Genomic DNA, 19,456 nt, shown 5'->3' on the forward strand with positions numbered 1-19,456 from the left:
GTTCAGGGGGTTGCCCCACCCTCACCCTCCCCTGAGGACTCAGGGAGTGTGCAGTGTGGGTCCCAAGTGTGTGTCTAACACGGAGCCTTGTGTAGCCCTCACTGGGGTTCAGAGTAGAGCACAGGCCCCTCCGGGAATCGGAAAGAGGCTCTGGGTCCCTGTTACACCCAGGAAAGTCTGGTGTTACAGAGCCGGGAGGCGCAGGGCTGAGAGGCTACCCCAGTCTCTAGGGAAGGCCCTTGTTTATCAGTGTGTGTGTTCGTCTGCTTCCTGTCACTCTGACAAATTCCTGAGACAAACAGCTTTCAGAGGTACATGTTTGTTTTCGCTCTTGGCTTTGGGTTGTTTGGGGGGCCTGTAATGAGGCAGAACATCGTGGTGGGAAGCGGGCATCAGAGTAGGTCTGCTCACTCGTGGCATCCCACTAGCAAAGAGGGACTAAACCCCCGTCCCACTCCCCTACCCCCCCCCGTCCCACCCCCCAGCCTCGCCCCATGTGGCCTTACTTCCTCTGACTAGGCCCCGCCTTCCACCACCTTAGTACCAAGTCCTCAATACGTGGCCGTGGACACAGAGGGTCATTGCAGACTCGGACCGGATCATCCACCTGGTTCCAGGCCATAAAGGCGCAGGCCTTCCCTACGGCAGCTGTCTCCCGTCTCCTGGGAATCACTGGCCCAATTCACAGGGACAGAGCTGGTCTAGATGAGAGCTGACAGAGCCAGGCCCCGGCTCCCCAGGGTCTCTGCTCCACTTGCCTGCTTGGGGACTATTTGAGGTTACAGACCCAGGGTGGGCTATCCTTGCAGAATCTGTGGGGTCCCTGGCCTACAGCCCTGCCCCATGGGAGATGGAGCAGGGCCCCAGTGTTTCCTGGGTACCTTCTCTTCCTCTTTACCCTGCCAGGCTGCCTCCCTGTAAGCAAATGGTGGGCCGGGTGGTTCATAGCACAAAGCAAAACCAAATCCTCAGCACAGGTCCTGCCGTGATGGAGAAGGAATTGTGTCTTCTCAGCCTAGGCCTCTTCCTACCCTCACCAGACCCTGTCCTCTACCCTTTCATGTGCCAGCCACTGCCCACAAAGTTGTCATGACTGGTTTCCAATCTTCTCTCAGCTGAGGTTCCAGTCGGCTCTCAACCTGGCATGGGGTGGCCCCGTGACACTCTCCTGTGCCTGGACTGCCCTCAGCTGCAGAAGTCCGCAGGGAGCCAGCGGAGGGTGGCAGTGCCAACTGTCTGTATGCTGCAGGACTGCCAGGCCCAGAAGGAGAGCAAGACGAGCAAAGACTCAGCCTCTGCTCTGGGCAGCAGAAACCCGCAGCAGGCAGATCCCAGGGAACGGACCACTTATCATACAGAACCCATCTGAGCTTGCAGGACGCAGAGACAGCCTCCACCTCGGCTAGTAGCCATTCAAAGCAGGCAAAGGGGCCCAGACCACAGAAGGATGGGGTGTCCAGACCACAGAGGGACGGGGTGTGACACCAGGAGTAGAAGCTCCTTTCTGTCTAGAAGCTGCCAGGTCCAAGCAGGTTGTGCCACCATCCTGCCAGGCAGTCGGGTGGCCTCCAACCCTGCACACCCCAGCCCCAGGATCCCTTGCTATATATCTGTGCTTCTGCCTCAGTTGTGGGGCAAAGAACAGGAGCATTGGATGGGGGAGAAGGGAGAGAGGGAGACAGAGGTAGGTGTGTGAGCATAATTTCCCAACAACTAAGGAAACTGTCAGAGAAGAGCCCTACAGAGCACTGGCATGGAACTGTCCTGGAGAGTACCTAGAGAAAGCCTTCTGCCCAGACACCTACTGGAAGCCCTCACCTGTCAGGGAGGGGCTCAGCACACTGGGTAGGTGCCTTTGAGCCCTGGGTCTTGGGGACTCAAAGCTGGGCATCCAGCTCAAGGCAGGCAGCTATGGCTGGGAGCATATAGGGTGGCCCTGGCTCCTTCCCTACAGATCCCACCCTTATCTCAAGCTAAACACTGCTGTGACCACATGCTGCCTCAGTCTCCCCAGATGGCATGAGCTGAACAATAGGCAGAGAAGGCCTATGGGATGGATACAGGTTGGAAGAGGAATCAGTTCTTCTCCAGGATCCAACTGCTAGACCAGGGGGCCACTCACCTATTCACGGTTCATCTTCTCATCAGATCCTCACTGTTCACAGGATCAGTTGGAATCAACTTCCTAGCACGACCCAGCAGCTCTGCCTGATAGTAGGGATGCCCAGGACTCCCCAGTGGCACTAAAGGCAGGTCCTGCATTTCTGCGAGCCTTGGTGGTGGCAGCTGGCACTCTGCTCTGGAATGCAAGCGTCCACCCACAGCTGCTATCACCTGGTGTTCAGAGATATTCTCAGGCAGAGGGGGAGCACAGCCCTCGTTCCCTTCAGCCTCACGTGGAAGTCCCTCCCTATCACTCAGAGTGGTCTCAGCTGGCTCTGGGGCCTCAAGTCCAGATCCTACCTCGGGTGCTTGTGGCTTGCGACCACAGCATCCAGTCTGTGGTCACGGGTCTGATGGGGTGTGTTGCTCTGGCTCTTACCCATCTGCATTTCTGGGAGCTTTTCAAGGGGTGCAACTGTTCTTCAGGCTTGATTTTGAGGAGCAGAATTTGAACTCATCACATAAGGGAGACCTTCCTGTGTCCCAGCAGTGTCCCCGGGTGTGTGGCGAAAATGCATAGACATTTCTAAGTACTTAAGTGCCCTCCCCCCCACTCCCAGAGACACTGCCCCAACTCTGCTCATTCCAGGAAGGAGAGCCCGTTAAGGGTATTATTCCGCAGGACAAACAGACCCCAGCTTCTCACACCAAAATCCAGCGGGTGAGTGTCGGACTGTGGGATGCATTACATAATTTTCATTGCAGGGAGATTTCCCTTCCTAATTACATTTTGCAAATTGTTGTTTCTGTGTCCTTCCATGGCCCACAGTAGCTAGAAGGGGGAAGCTGGCAGCCCGAGGGCACCGTGGGAGGGACCTGGAGCAGCGGTGCCGACTGTGGGCTGCTTCCTAGGTAGTAGGTCCTGCTTGCTCAACATCCTGCCGGTACCCCGCACTGCCTGCACCCCGCTGCCCAACGTCATATCCTGGGCACCGTGCTTGATAGCCTGCTCCATTTGCTAAATGAAGAGCACGGGTAATTAATAATGCTAATATTCTCTAACGGATATTCAGGGAACAACTATGAGGGGCCTCTGTGCCTGGCAGAGAGCAAGCTGCCAGGGGACCTTGGGAGAACATGACCCAGAGACATGGTGGTTTTCTGTGCCCTTTCACGTGGAGTGTACCCTCTCAGCAACTGAATCTTCACTTTGTCCTCTAACTTGCCCCTCTAGGGAGGGAGCTTTGGCTCAACGACATTCTTGTCACCCCCAAGTCTGCATCAGGCTTGATGTCCCTGGTCTGTCTACCAATGGTCGCTCTTGTTTGTACCTCCCTGGCAAGCCTGGAACAAAGGAAGAAAATAAGCAAGGTAGAGAAGACAGTGGTGAGGGAGAGCTTGGAGGGCTTCCTAGAGGAGGCGCTGGGTGGCCTCCAGAATGTCGGGGAGGATTGGAGGAGGCCTGGGACTTTGGCGGCGGATCTGTGCAGTCTGTGTCACTGTGACAGGGCCGGCCTCAGCAAGCCATGCTTGACTGAGTGAGCTGAAGTGTGGCTGGGGACAAGATGAGCTGTGGGGGCTGCAGTATGGGTACAGGGGACAGCTGGGCTGGGGCCTCCTTGGGGACACCTCCTTCTGTCTCCAATATGACTGCTTACTCCTCTGACCTCCCAACCTTGGCCCTCTCCACTCTGGGCATGGCCGGGCTCTGCTTCCCTTGGCTGTTATGATATTATGCCCTAGCTCATCCATCGGTAGGTCTGTCAGCCCCCAGAAGGAAAAGGAACCTGTGGGTGTGGCATAGCCTTTGGGCCCCAGGCACTAGCCTTGGCCACTTTGCCATGCGGCCATGCGGCCATGTGACTCAGGCCAGGTGTGGAGCATCACTGAACCTATATGTGAATTGGGGCGAAGCCCCATCTTGAGAAGCAGGGGCAAGTTAGTGGGACCAGGACACAGGGCTCCTGTGGAACCAGTGCCCTGGTTCACTGCAGTGAAGAGGACATCATGTGTGGGAAGGGGCCGTGCCCTCCCCGGAGCCTCTTCGGTCTTGGAGGCAGGAGTGCTCTGTCACCAATGCTGGGCCTTCTTGGTTGCCTCATGCTCTCCCCCTCTTCCTTCTCCTTTGTTGTCCCTCTTGAGCCTTTTAGCTTCCAGAGGGAAAGCCAGTGGGTACTGATTAAATCTGGTACCTCCCAGAGATGAATGGACAGCCACTGCCCCAATCACTCTCTTGGGGGACAGGAAGAGAGAGCCCAGTCCTGCTCCCCACTCCCAATTCTGTGCCCACTAGCTCTGGCATTGCTGGCAACGTAGCCTATCAGACCAGCCACAGACACCATTTCCTGCCAGCCATAGCCTTGTCTGTCCCCAGAGAGAGGCTGCTCAGTGCCTGGCACCCCTTCCTGCAGCAGTACCTGTGGGCATGCATGCACAAAGAGCTGTAGGCCAAAAGCCTGCAGTGCTGCTGAGAAACGTGCAGGAAAGGAATACGGGTGTCTACTTATCACGCTAGGGCCCAGCCCAGGTTGCCGGGTTCCCTCTCTGACCCCAAGCACAGTACTTGTCCACCCACCGTCTGCTCCACTGAGATCCCCCCGCCCCGGATTCAATTCTCAACCCAGCCCAGTGGCCTCATGCTCCACAGGGCCCCAGAGGAGGGGCACAGTTTATCCCCATTGGCTTGGTTGGCAGTCAAGGGTAAACCCTGTCCCTGTGTGTTCCAGACTCCGCTTTCTCAGCAGCCATCAGTGGGATGGCTCCTGGCTCATTTCCCCAGGCAAGACAGTGAGGCTGGGGGAGAGGAGATTTATGGTGCTCCGTTCCGCGTGATTGGTATGCCGTGAGCTGCGAAGGAATTACCGCCTAATCGTGCGAAAATCCTTTCCTCGGCCCGGGGCTTTTCAGCCTGAGATCTGTGCCAGCCCTAAGCAGAAAGAGGCTGGGCTGAGGGGCTGTCAGCACTGGGGTAGGATTCTTCTGGGGCTAGCCTTCATCCTGGGCATCTGTCAGTAGCTGGGCAAGGGGCCCCAACAGGGCCAGTGGTTCCTACTGTGTCTTAATGCCTGGAACCCCCTTGGCACCTGATGAGGCATGCCAGTTCTCTCTGGAAAATAGCCTTAAGTTATAGAACAAAATTCATGAGATTATGAAGAGAAACAATTAGATTGAGATACAGTTCGGAGAATGAAAGCAAGTCTGTGAACACCAAGGCAAGGTTGTGGCTTCCCGGCCAATTCATGAAATGCCAGGATGATCAGGAACACTCTGGGTTTACAGCCCAGTGGATGTGAAGATGGGTGCAGCATGATGGGAAGGCCCTGAGGCCAGAGGTCACACTCACCCATGATGCACAGGACACACAGAGTCCGTGGCATCGGCAGTGAGCATGGCGCACACATGAACCCCAGTGCACACAGAACACATATATAAGGAATATACCAAGCCTGAAGGACCACAGCCCTGGGAACCCACAGTGCACACGGAGCCCACACGGCATACGGTGCACTGAGGCCATGGGATGTGCATATGGAATGCACGATACACCTAGCATGATGTGCACATAGAAACAGGTGGCACACACAGAACAAGCTGCCCCATGGGTTCTCTGCTCGTGCATATACACCCTACCCTGCAGTGACCTCAAGTCCGTGTCACAGTGCAGACAAGGAAATGAACCAGGACACAAAGGCTCACAACAGGGCCAGCCTCACCAGGGAGCAAGGCTAGAGGGGCCAAGCCTGGGCAAAGGCAGAGCGAGCGCTCAGCATGCTGCAGGGAACTGTGTGGGCACTGTGGGAACCCAGGGCCATCCCTGGGACCCGGTGAACAGGCTCTACAAACAGGCCTCAGATTTGCTAGAAGACACTTCACCCACCCAGTGAGAGTACTCAGTCCATCACTGACCCAGTGACAGTACTCAGCCCATCACTCACCTAGTGAGTGACTCAGCCCATCATCCACCCAGTGAGTGACTCAGCCCATCATCCACCCAGTGAGTGACTCAGCCCATTACCCATCCAGTGAGAGTACTAAGCCCATCACACACTCAGTGACAGTACTCAGCCCATCACCGACCCAATGACAGTACTCAGCTTATCACCCACCCAGTGAGAGTACTCAGCCCATAACCCACCAAGTGAGTGACTCAGCCCATCACCCACTCAGTGTCCTCCATAACACTGACAGCCATGCAGCCTCCTGGGAAACCTAGAGGTTGTGAAGCAGAAAGAGAGAACACTAAACACTAGCAGAGTGAGGGCGGCAGGGACCTTGGAACCCAGCCTCCAGGACTCCTTGCTGGCAGCAAGTGGCAGAACCTGGGGCATGTGGCAAATTAATCTGCTGAGTGACTCTGGGCTTGGGGCCTAGTCACCTCTATGAGGTCCACCTCAGTCAGCCCTAAAGTCCCTCTCAGTTCCAGGGACAGAGGAAGACTCTCATTGCACAGGGGTCCTCTGGGAGTCAGGGCTCTGAAGCCTTTGAGGAGAAGATGAGTGGGCAAGACACCAGCAGGAAAGCCTAGTGGCCCCTGGGTAGAGCAATACACTTGGCAGTGAGTCACCAGCATCCCTAGTGAATGTGGCACTAAGGGACTGTTGGGACAGGGTAGACTGGAGAGGTATAAGGAGCCCATGATTCGAGGAGATTTGTGCCCCAGCCCTGGGGCTTTTCCTGCACAGAGCCCCTTGCACGCCTGTTCCCAGGCCCCCCACTGTATTACCACTTCACCCCTGGCTTCCTAGCATCCCTGCTGAGCAAAAGGGGTGCACCAAAGTTCCCTGAGGCAGGGTCCCTACCATAGGGTACATGGGTCCTCAGAACAAACTCCTATTGGGTATCTGTGCCCAGCTGCATCTCGAGTGACGTCAGACTGGCAGCCCGAAGTAGTCCTACCAAAGCGTTCGAATCAGGGAAATGGGCAGACGCTGCACTATAATGACATCAAGTGTGTCTCAGCACAACACTGCCTTTCTGGTACACAGAATCCCGGTAGTGATTCTGGGCCAGGACATCCACCTAGCAGAAACCCTGAGGCCACTAGGGCAGAGGTCTCCTATTCTCATCTACATAGTAGTCCATGCCTGGCAGGTAGAGGCAGATGGCAAAGTCAAGGAGGCCTGGTTTAAAATCCTAGATTGAGTTGGGTGGAAATGGCATACACCTTTAATCCCAGCGCTGAGAGACAAAGGCTGGGGGATCTCTTGAGTTCAAAGCCAGCCTAGTCTACAGAGTTCCAAGATAGCCAGGACTACACGGTGAAATCCTGTCTTGAAAAACCAAAAATAAATAAATAAATAAATAATCCTACATTGGCCAGGTATTGGCTGTGTGTGTTGGGGCAAGCAACCCTGTCTACTCTGAGTTTCTTTGCTAATATGGGAAATGCCAGGTCAAAGGATTGTATTGTGATTAAAGGCAGCCATGTGTTTATAACCCCTGGCTGCCACCGTTGTCATGGCCAGCAGGGCCTGAGCACCTACTGTGTGCTTGAGTCTGATGGAAGCACAAGGCTTTAAGGTCACAGTCCCCTAGTCCAGAGCTCCATCTTCCACAGCTGAGGCTCTGGAACATTCTGGGGGCTCAGGCCGGGAAAAGTTCTTGCCCCCTAATGGCAGTCTTGCAGTACTCTGAAATATTAATTCCAGTATCTTGGGACTAAACAGAGCTGCTGCTAACCATTCTTCTCCTTGGCATGGTCACCTGCAGGTCATCTGCATACCTAACTTCTTAGGGTGCCACCTGCAGATCAAAAAGGAGGCCTGTGGAGGGTCTGATGGCTTGTTTACCTTAAAAAGGGACATCTGGGAGGAGCTGAATGGAAGGGTGGGGCAGGTGCCCCCTGCCAACTCATGAGCCTCCTCTCCTCTCTGGTGATACCTTCCTCTTATTTAGTGCCACCTGAGACTTGGAACACGGAGTCAAGACCCATGTTCTAGTTGCTTCGGCGTACAGATTATGGTCTCTCACTGGCGGAAGCCGAGGCAGGAACTTAGCAGGAATCTGAAGCAGGAACTGAAGTAGCAGCCAAGTGGAATGTCCCTCCTGGCATGCCCCTCCTGGCTTCCTCCGTCTGCTTTCTTGTACAGTCCAGGACTACCTGCTCAGGAGTGGCTAGGTCCTTGTATATCAATCAGCAATGAAGAAAATGCAAAACGAGAAGAAGAAAACACCTCACGTACATGTCGTACATGCCCACGGGGCGGTCTGATGGACGTGATCTGTAGGGTGAGGGTCCCTCTTCCCCACTGAGTCTGGTGAATGACAAGCTGAGAAAAGTAACTGTGAGCCGTGGAGGTGACCTGTGTCCGTGCAGAGGAAGCAACTGAGACAGAAGGCAAGAACCTAGGGGAGAGAGCAGGCTGTGGCCTGGTCAGCCTCGCCTTCTAGCTGACACCTCCAGCTGAAGGCCGAGCTGAGCTCTGGATGCACGGGGCCTGGGGGGGGGGGCTGGCACCCACTGCTGGCCCCTCTGCAGTTCCCCCATCATTTAAAGGAGGTTCATTCCCACATCCACAGGAAAGCACACACACCCATCTGTCCTACAGGGAACCCTTGCTTGAGTCACCACAAGGATGCTGGGTGCTGTTGCAGGAGTTCCCTGCTGTCACAGAGCCACACAGGAAGTCCCAGTGTTTAGGAATCTACCACTTCCTCCAGCCTCTGGCCCAGAAGGGAGGTTCTTGGTCAGCTCCACAGTTGGGCGATGCAGCTCCGGATACTTCATGTTTGCTGAGCATTTGCCCAGGTGACAGCAGTCTCAGCTCACTGCTGCCCTCCAGGCACCTGGGTCCCACATCGACTGGGAGTGTGGCAGGTGTCTGGGGGGCAGCTTCACATCCCTTCTCCCTGTCTGGTTGGCACAGCTCCAAAGGATGCCAGCCCTGCAACACTCAGCAACAGCGAGGAGAAGTAGACAGATGAACTCAGATCCTTTGCTGGGACCCTGGGACAGGAGGACTCAAGTCCCCTGCCAGCTGGGCTTACCCTACCCTCCATGTATGTATTCCAACCCATCTTGCTGATCCTGCCTAGAGCCCTGTGATCACATGGCTTATCCAGAGCCATGTCAACCCCACAGTGTGGCAGCAGGAAGATCTCTGACGTGGGTTAGCTGGGGATGCTGGCCCATGGCTGCTAGGCATCTTCCTGGACATCAGCATGTTCATGGCTCTGAGATAAAATGGTCCTTACCCTCCAAGACTCTCTGGCTCCTGCTTTGCCCCACCATCTCCTTCTGCATTCTGGCCTTTCTAGGCATCTGTTTTCCTCTTGTCCCTTGTCACCTTATCTCCAGCAGTCCCTGAAGGCATACATCTGCTCTTAACAAGGACCACTGAGTACTCAAAGACTACATCTGTGACCCTTCCCTTATACAGGTGGGCAACAAGAAGAGAAATGGCTCTACGCGCAGAGCAAGAGACAGTGCCCGTTGTAGGCACTACCACCACATTCTGGAGATGTGTGGATTCAGGATCCAGAAAAGATGCCTACCCGTCAGGTTCCATTTACCTGTAATTCTTCACCTGGACACTAGGAGGCGATACTAAATTTCTGGGTCTGTGCAAGGACCAGCTAAGCTGGTTAGTGCTGGGCTGGATATTTTGGCTCCTCAGAGGGTTAGCCTACAGAGGACAAATTGGTGACCTATCCATAAACCCATATGTCTGGCACAAGTTTCTAGGAAGAAGATTTCAGCTGTCTGAGTGGTGTGACAAGCCTCCTCACTGGTGGTGACAGGTTAGGCTGGGTCTCCTGCTGTGTCACCTTTGGGAACTGAAGGAATATTTACTTTGCTCAACTATAGCCAGAAACAATGGTACAGAAACAACTGGTGTCCAGAGAGGTGGGCCCAGCCCCACATGAGTGCACCTTTTGGGTGGTGTTGGGGACAGGGGACTGGGGATAAGTCATCCCTGCTTCCAGGGTAGCGATCAGAAAGCTGAAGTCAGAGGTATTTGTTCATTTTCCTGTCACTCTGACAAAATGCCAGACAAGAAATCAACCTAAGGCTAGAAAGATTTGTTCTGGCTTACGGTTGAGGGCACACAGTCCGTCGTGGTGACGCTCTGTCCACCATGGATCAGGGAAGGCGGTAAGAGCATGAGGCGGTTGGTCGCATGGCATCCGCAGTCAGGAAGCAGGGAGGGATGAACGCTGATGCTTAGCTGGCATTCTCTTCATTCAGTTCACGACCCCAGCCTAAGAAAAGATGTCACCCATATCCAGGATGGGTCTTCCATGCTCAGTTAGATATCCCTGGAAGCACCTCACAGACATGTCCAGCTGTGCATCTCCTAGGTCACTCCACACCAGAACCCAGACCACCTACCTACTAGAGGCTAGCCTCAAGGGCACCCAGCCTGCCTCTCGGACCCTAAATTCTGCAAAGGTATGGGTAGGAAGTTGAGAGCAGACGCCTGCAGTTCAGCTCTTCAACTGTTCCCGTCATGAGGCAGGCAGCACCTGCCCTGGGTGAGGCTGTTCTGCCCTGGCCTCTTTCTGGTGTTTTTAAAGTTGACATCTTGTCATTCCATGCTAGTTTCCCTTAGGCGACACAGGGTCTACCCCCTCCTCTCATCAAACTTCCAGATCCACGTGACCCCATTCTCACAGCCAGCGTGATAGGAAGGGGCTGGGAATGAGGGGTTCCCTTGCTCTCTGGCCACATAGTCTCTGGCCCCAGTGTCTACTCCTTCAAGCCACTAAGGATTAACTGAGTCCCGGGCGGCTACAAGGCTCCATGCTTATGCAGGCACAGACGTACAGCAGGGACCTATCTCGGGGACATGAGTGATGCAAGACAATGGCCTGTGTAGCCATTTGGTGATGAGGCTGTGGCTCTCCAGTACTGCCTTCCTTTCTACTGCCTGAAGTGGGGACAAATAGCTCAGAGCCCACTTGCACCACCTCCAAACACCATGGCCGCCAGACCTTGGGCAGGCGGCACCCTCCCTCCAGGGGTGAGGAGTCGGGGAGCAATTATCTTAATTGTCCAGGAGGGCCTGGGAGCAGAGAGAGCCAGCAATGAACTGTAGAGGGCAAGTGGCCAGGCTGATCAGGAAGCGGCTCCAGCCGCTGTCAGACCTCCAACTTTCTGTCCGCCCCATCAGCCTACACCCAGAGCACCTTCCCTCGCCTGGCACCCCATGTGCAGACTGCAGGACACAGGCTGAGGACGCTGGGCCTCCTGAGTTACAGAGCCTGCAGGTGAAAGGGCCTTCCTACTCTGGCCTATGGGGGACAAGTCACTGTCCCATTCCATCGCTGGGGACCAAAACAAAAAAACAAAACAAAAAGGTTAAGGCCATTCAGCCACAGAGGTGGTGGTCCAGTGCTCGGGATCTAGATTCAAAGGCACAGCCATCCAAACGCAAGTGCCCAGGCTTCCCGGATTAGCAGTTAGCCACAAGGGCCGCCCACCTCAAAGCAAGCAAGAGGAACAGGAGCTGTCTTCTCATTCCATTGTGTGCTGAAGGGACCCAAGAATGCAGGTAGCCCACCCACTCCCTGGTGAGTAGAAGGACCGCAGGGACACTGCAGGACCTGGGACAGCAGCAAGAGGAAGAGGCAATGACTAGAACCAGGAAGGGGCTGACTCAGAGAGGGGCTTCTGGGAGAGGAGGCAAGGCCCTTGATCAAAGACAGAGCCAGCCCAAGACAGCTTCTCAGAGGGAGCCAGGGGAGAAAGTACCTCACCCAGACTTACTGCTCTGCCACCTGAGAACCAGAGGACAAGCTGGCCTTCCTGAACCTTTCAGAGCACAGAGAGAAAAAAGATGGCAGTGTCTGGTAAGGCTAACACAAGGAGTGGCATCTCATAGTGGCAGCCCAACCTTCTGCCTCCTTCCCACACTCAAGCCAGTTCACGGTGAATCATCCTGAGTCTTCCTGTCAGGGCTTGGAACAGGTTCTCTGGAGACCCCCACCACTGCCATGCAACCCTCACCATGCTGTCTGGAACAGTATACCTCTGGGCCAGCGACACCCCCACCAAGGGCACAGACTCATCTCAGCCCCTGTAATAGGGGCTTCAAGGAGGACTCCTCTAAATGCTGGGGGGACCACACCATTTCAAAACATTGAGGGTGAACAAGAAGGCTCAGAGAGTAAAAGTCTCTTGTCATAATTGCCTGATGACCTGGGTTTCACCCCTGAATCCGCATAAAGGTGTGAGGAGAGAACCAGATCCCCTCAGCACACATGCTATGGGCATACACACTCACATACACTTCATGCACACACAATAATTGGTTTGTTTTGGTTTGGTTTGTTTATTTTTTTGGTTTTTTTTGTTTTTTGGGGTTTTTTGTTTGGGTTTGGTTTGGTTTGGTTTTTGGTTTTTCGAGACAGGGTTTCTCTGTATAGTCCTGGCTGTCCTGGAACTCATTTTGTAGACCAGGCTGGCCTCAAACTCAGAAATCCGCCTGCCTCTGCCTCCCGAGTGCTGGGATTAAAGGCGTGAGCCACCACGCCCAGCACAATAATTGTTTTTAAATTTTTGTTAAAAATTACGTCAAATCCAGGTGTGGTTGACGCCATGGGAGGTATCATTTGCCTGCCCCAACGACAAGCCCCAGGTCAAGACTGTGGTGTGCTGTGGTGTGAGCTGAGGGAGCCAGTCCTAATGTGCTAACAAATGCCTCTCCTGGGACACCCTCTCTCCTGGGACAACCCCAGCCATGGGAGTCCTGTGATATGGCCAGTTTTCAGCCAGCGTGGTGAGCTTGCTTATCTGCAGCTATTCAAGATGCTCCCAGCTGGCTGAAACGAGTTGGGGCCACCACAGCAGGCTGCCCCTCTTCACCTATGGACTGACCGACTTCTGCCAGTCTCCAGAACCATGTGGGTAACAGGTCTCTGACTGGTCCCCGCTCTGTGCCTCACCTGCTCCGTCTGCTCCTCAGGCACTTGGATCCATCTGTAAAAGTGACAGCTGTGGTGCCTGCCATGGGGGACATGGGGGACACAGGTAGTGGGCTGGGCTGGTGCTACAAAGTGGGAGTGGGGGCTCCCAATGAAGCTTGCCCAAAACCTGAGCCCTAAGCTAGACCTTCCTGTCCTGTCGAGCATTTCCTGGGCTAAGTCAGTGAGTGATCGCGGCTACACAAACAGCCCTCTCTATCCACTCACACACACATCTGTTCTTTCCTCGTTGGCAGCTCTTTGTCACAGTCTCCCTGGAGACTTTGGCACATGGAACTCTGATACTTGAGGATCAGCACAGCCAGGCAGGCATGTGCCTGTTCCTCTGAGACCATGTCACATCCAATGGGGTAGGAGATAGACTGTGGCTCTAAATAAACATCTGGGTGCAGGCTTGCAGACTGAGGAGAACGTGGGTCAGGAATGGTGAGTGGCAAGCCAGGGACTCTGATTTACAAAGGCCTTGGTGAGAGCACAGACAGAGGATGTGAGAGCACCCCAGGGGTCCAAGGGAAGAGCATCCCTCCCACAGGAGGAAGAGCCAACAGCTGGATGGGCGTGGAACAGCAGGACATTTGAACAAAACAAGTCATGGGAGAAGCATTGGAGGCAAAAGCCACCAGCAGGGACTCAGGGTACTGTGAGGACTTGGGGTTTTACTCCTCAGGGGACAGGCTGTAGGGGCTGGAACGGAAGCAGGAAATCAGGAGGAACAAGGCAGGACATCAGGAAGGACAAAACAGAATGGGATCCCTGAGTTGGCCTAAGAGGTTGGATTCTGGAGTCATGGTAGCAGCGTTAGTGTTGGCTGGGAGACCGTGGACCAGGAGAGCAGACACTGTACCTGAATCCTGGGGTCCAAGGGAAGAGAGAGGGACATGTCCCCGGCATGGGAAGACTTCCAGAGTAGAGTATCCAATGGGGTGTTACAAAGTAACCAAACCATACAGCCATGGGTGTCTATTGGAATTCTGGTAAGAATGTAGCCATATTCCTGCGGCCTCATCCTCATCAAATAAGTGGGAGACAACTGTTTCCCACTTCCCAGTTGAGCAGACTGAGGTAGAGATGGCAGGCCACCACCCTTCCTGGAGAAAGGACCCTTGAGATAGTAATGACAGAGTTGAGGTCCTGGGAGATGCAGTAATAACTGCCTGAACCTCTAAGCCACCAGGTGGCTCTGGTCACCTCTGAACATAAGGTCTTAGCATCTGCGGCGGGTCACTGTGGTACCCTGGGCCAGGTGATGCAGAATAAATGGATGCAACTGTATAAGCCCTGGGTGAGACCTCCCTGCTATACACTTCTACCTCAGGCTAAGGAGGGCTGTGGTGACTGAGGCTGAGGGGGTGCTGTGCCCATCCCAGCAGCTGAAGTGACTCACTGCCAAAGCCACCCAGGACGGGTGGGAGAGGAGATGTGTAGCCTCGTCAGTTACTGAAGTTTCTCATCAAATATTTACAGGGGAATTGATCTCCCTGGCGTCCGCCAGGCCGCTGACAGGCTCCTCCCTCCCTCCCCCTCTCCCTCTACACCCTTGGGCCTCCTGTTTTATTCTGCTCTTCTCCCTGGCTAACTAGGGTGCAATGTTGCACGCCACACCCACCTCTCCCCAGTCCTCCAACACCTCCATCCATCAGCCACTTGCCTGTTTTGAACACCAGGAGTCTGGTAACAATGGGTAATGTGGCTTCTAGACCTCCCTAGTAGGGAGAATGAGATAGATGGGAATCTCCATCGAGAGAGAGAGAGAGAGAGAGAGAGAGAGAGAGAGAGAGAGAGAGAGGAAGAAGGAGGAGGAGAGGAGAAGGAGGAGACAACATGAGGCATACCAGTCCAGCACTTACACACTGTCCCAGTTTTGAGCTCCTGTATAGACAGGGAAGGGCCCAGGAAACTTTGCTAAGCGGGAGGAGAAGGGGGTGGGGAGAAGAGGATGGAGAAGAAAGGAAGGGAAGAGGGACAAAGACTTGGATACCAGAGACTATTGGCTCTGCAAGTCTGTTCCAGGGTGGCTGGCACTGGGTGCTCTAGGGAGCAGAGCAAGGCTGACACCCACGGCTACTGATCAGGGAAACAAGGTTGGTAGCAGACCAAGTAGATTCTTCACATTTGCTGCAGCGACCATGAGGTAGCCAGGCTCTTTGAGCACTGTCCCAGTAGATCTTGCATCTGGACTGCTGCGGCCTTCCACAAGCCTGGTGAAGCAGGCCTATTCTTACTCCCCAAGGTAACCCAGCCACAGTTTGGACTTGGTGTACCCCAGATGCCAGAAAGGCAGCTACAGGGAGAGCAGACGAAACTCCACAAGGCCCAGTGCATATTCTGAGGAAAGAGGCTCTCTTGTCACTGAGGGTGGGACATTGAGGCACACAGGGTCAGAGCATGCTTGAGAGGACTCCACTGACTGACCCTTTCCTGCTACCCCAAGACTGAGGTGGACACAGCCAGTCTGAGAGGACTGTAATGCAACTGGCAAAAATGTTAGGCAGCCACCCCTGCCTCCTCGTGGCTGCATCGAAGTAGGGTCTTACTAAATGAAATGTCTGGTACCACAGGCCACAGGGGCGGCCATGTTGGAGGGGCACAGGTGGGAGGAGGCTGGCCCTGTCCTTCCCACTTCCTCATCTTACCAGAGTCATTTAACGAGGACACGAATTCTTGCTGATGTCCCCTTGGGGGTCTGCTTCAGTGTGAGATGCTACCTGTCCTCTCAGATGATGGACGTCTGTGGCCACACAACTAGGAGCGAAGGCACTGCGTGCCCAGAGAGGACACTGCCTCATAGACTAGTCTCCTCTCTTTCCGGCTTTGCCTGAGCCTGGTTCTGCAAGGCAGAAGCCTCTCTTGCAGGAAGGGCTCCTGGCTGAGCTGCATTCCCACCTATAATGAGATCTCCTCACAAGAACCTAAAAAGCATGGGGCGGGGCCAGACCTGCAACCTCAGGTCCCAGGCTCCCTGGTGATGCTAACAACACTGAGGACCCAGGCACCAGCTTTGCAGAGAACCTGCTGGGGGTAGGGATCAGCAATGACGGGTGCTCGTTACCTCTCTGGGCAGCAGACTTTCAAGAGGGCAGAAAGGAGTCTGGGAGATCTCAGAGACCTTCTGACTGTAGTGATCAACCTGTCAAGGGGAACTTGAAGCCACCCTTTCTACTAGGAAACGGAGGCTGGGACCACCTTGAAGGAAGGGCTGGCTGGCTGGGGAAGAGGCTTGGTGGCAGGGGAACCTGGTGCTCCTTGAGTGGATGGGTGTCCATATCCAGGGGATGCTGGTTTTCAATGGACATCATATTTCAATATTTCAGTGTATTATTGGGGTACACACCCAGTGATCCGTCCATGTTGACTCCTACAGTTCCGCCCACGTCTGTATGGTCTTCATAGATGATTGGTTTTAAACTATAGGTGAGAGAACCAAATTCTGAAGCTGTGTGCTCATATCTGACAAGTGGCTCACAGCCAGAGGTACCCCCACTTCAGACCAGGGGCTCCCGGTACCTCCGTCCTGGCCCCTCCTGCAGCTCCAATCTGGGGCCTCTTCTCAGGGAGGACCTGGGAGCTGCCACAGAAAGTAGTGTGTGGAAACCACACAGCCTCGAGTGGAAGAGCAGCCTCCCTTGAAGGCTCTGGAAGGGACAGGGGTTCTAACCAGCGCTTTGCTCTCTCCACTGCAGGGCAATCAGGACGCCACGGCTCCACCTGAAGCGATGGCCCAGCCCTACCCCCCTGCCCAGTACCCTCCTCCACCTCAGAATGGAATCCCAGCTGAATATGCCCCACCTCCGCCTCACCCCACCCAGGACTACTCCGGCCAGACCCCTGTTCCCCCCGAGCACGGCATGACCCTCTACACACCCGCACAGACTCATCCTGAGCAGCCAGGCACTGAGGCCAGCACACAGCCCATTGCTGGGACCCAGACGGTGCCGGTAAGAGACCCTTCCTACATGGGCCAGCCCAGGACTGCGGGGCAGAGTGTCCCCACTACATGCCGGCTGGGTAGAACTTTCTAGGAAGGGCCTCTAGGTACAGAGCCTGGCCTCTTTGTCGGGCATTTGCCCCAGAGACCCTCACTCCACTGAACCTGCTTCCAGCCCCAGACATCAGGTGCACCTCAGCTGACACCAAGGCTCCCTTCTGAGAGCAGGTGCCATGAAGGGACCACAGACTCAGGTAGTGACCTCACTCACTCCATCTGGGAGGTAGAAAGTGTAGCAGTGGCTGCTGGTGTCCTGCTAAGGGGATGTAAGAGCCAGCAGCTCCGGCTGCCTAGGGTCTCGGGAGACAGCGAGGGTGGGCCGTGGGTGGGCGGTGGGTGGCTGTGGAGCTGTCTCAGGTTGCGAGCCGTCCTATCATTTCTAATCACTTGTAATCTACCTGCTTGGCTGCCCTCCAATCAGATAGCTTCAATTACGTGGTTGTAATGCAGCTCGGGGTGAAAGTGCTGAGCACAGCACTTCTCAGATTTCTTCATGGAGAAAGGAGTGGGAAACAGGGCCAGCCGCCTGGGTGGGCTACGTCCTGCACCCCCCCCCCCAGGGCTCCGTCCTGCACAACCCCCTCCAGGGCTCCATCCTGTACACACCCCTCCAGGGCTCCATCCTGCACACTCCCCTCCAGGGCTCCATCCTGCACACTCCCCTCCAGTCTCCATCCTGCACACACACACCCTCCAGGGCTCTATCCTACACACACCCCCTCCAGGGCTCTGTCCTGCACATCCCCCTCCAGGGCTCCATCCTGCAGCCCCCCTCCTGCAGCTCCCCTCCAGGGCTCTGTCCTACACACACCCTTCCAGGGCTCTGTCCTGCAGCCCCCCTCCAGGGCTCCGTCCTGCACACACCCCTCCAAGGCTCCGTCCTGCAGCCCCCTCCAAGGCCACAGTTGCTCGGACCTCTCCTCTGGCTCTCCCCATCACATTCCCTGTGCGCCTTTCCTTTCCCTCCATTACTCTGGGGCTTTGGGTTCATCCACCCATCCCTGCTGGCTCCATCCCAACAGCCGGCTGCTGGCTGGCAGGGCCTGGGCAGGAGGCCAGCTCGCTCTGCTCTCCCCAGGCAGAGTGGCACCACCCTGGCGTCTCCCCAGGGCCCTCCAGCTGTGCTCCCTTAGCTTTGCCTCCACCTCAAGCCTGGCTCCACAGATGTTGTGTAGACCTGAATGCTGTCCTCTGCATGGACAGGGCATCACCCATCATCCCCTGAACTGTCTGCGGAGAGTCTGCCCACTTGTACCTGGCCTACATCTGACATTATCCCGTGTCCAAACGGTGTTCGCCCTTCCTACACAAACACTATGTGCCGAGAAGCCAGCAGAACCCCAACTCCAGTGCAGGACGTCTGACCCCCATCTCCCTGTCACCAGGGTTCTTTCAGTTGTGGGACACAGACTGAAATGGCCAACCTCTGGACTACACGATTGGAGGTCCAGCTCTAAATCACCAAGGCCACAGCCTCTACATGCTCAGGATAGACTGAGGTGATCCCAGAGGTGACCCAGATGGACCCTACATAAGCCATAGCTATGTGCCCAGGGCTTCTCTGAGAGACTTTAACAGACAAGCCTCATGGGACCAAACCTCTGGTGAACAAATGGTGTCGGGGAGTTCTCTCATGAGCCATGGGACTTCTTCACCTGCTCAAGAGCAAATCACTATCGCAGATGACATACAGAGAGGACAGGTAGCTTTATAACTGAACAGCACTGAAGAAACCAGCACTGAAACCTCTGGCCACCGTGGGGCTACCAGAAAGACACAACTACCAGTCTCCGAGTCAACGCCTCAGCCCTGCATAACACAGGCTGAGTGCCAGGTACCGAGGTGGTTCTACGGTGCCAAGAGGGTGTGACCAGCCCTGTCCTTTAGGTTCCAATCACCTAAGGCAGAGATGTCAGGAAGCTGAGGGCAGGGGAGAGGACTGGAGCACCCTGGAGCAAGCTCAGTTTTGAGGTTTGGTATCCAAATGCCTCCCGCGGGGCATGGCTATGTCAGAGAATGTCAGAGCCCTGAAGAGCACACAGCCCAGACCGTCCTGTTGCCTGAGTTTGGGTCTCACTATCAGATTTTCTAGCCATGTCTATCTCACCATGAGGGCAGATGTGGTAGTCTAACCCGGGGAGGTAGAAGGTGCTAGACAGCAGGAGAGAGAACATTAGGGACACCGAGGGCTGCCCCTCCCCCAAAAACACCAGCCTTGACCTCTGATGTGGGAGCACTTGTCCAAGTAGAGCTTTCCCTTTCCCCCTTGGACGAAGCTCGGTGGAGGGCAGGTGTGCCCGGGTCTGAGACTCCAGAAGCTGTTTGGCCCCCACAGAAGCTGCCTCTCAGAGGAACTACCTAACCAGCAGCAAAGCCAGCACCAGCCAGTCAGGTCAGATGTCCCCTGCCTATCGTTGTAGATATTCAGAGAACTCTTTCCAC

General features: G+C 55.2%; 1 protein-coding gene across 8 annotated transcripts in view; it reads left to right on the forward strand.

Moving 5' to 3' along the window:
- Rbfox3 (RNA binding fox-1 homolog 3) overlaps positions 1–19,456 on the forward strand; it is a 424,648-nt gene that overhangs the window by 383,361 nt on the left and 21,831 nt on the right. For all 8 annotated transcript variants that reach the window (XM_085829384.1, XM_085829382.1, XM_085829383.1 and 5 more), the window contains one exon: positions 16,710–16,964. In XM_085829384.1, coding sequence (XP_085685510.1) covers positions 16,743–16,964 — 222 coding nt within the window. In that variant the 5' untranslated portion in view covers positions 16,710–16,742. The remainder of the gene's footprint in view (positions 1–16,709; positions 16,965–19,456) is intronic.

Source organism: Mus caroli, unplaced genomic scaffold (assembly GCF_978045245.1).
Source record: "Mus caroli unplaced genomic scaffold, Mus_caroli_1 scaffold_13, whole genome shotgun sequence".
Classification (NCBI taxonomy): Eukaryota; Metazoa; Chordata; class Mammalia; order Rodentia; family Muridae; genus Mus; species Mus caroli.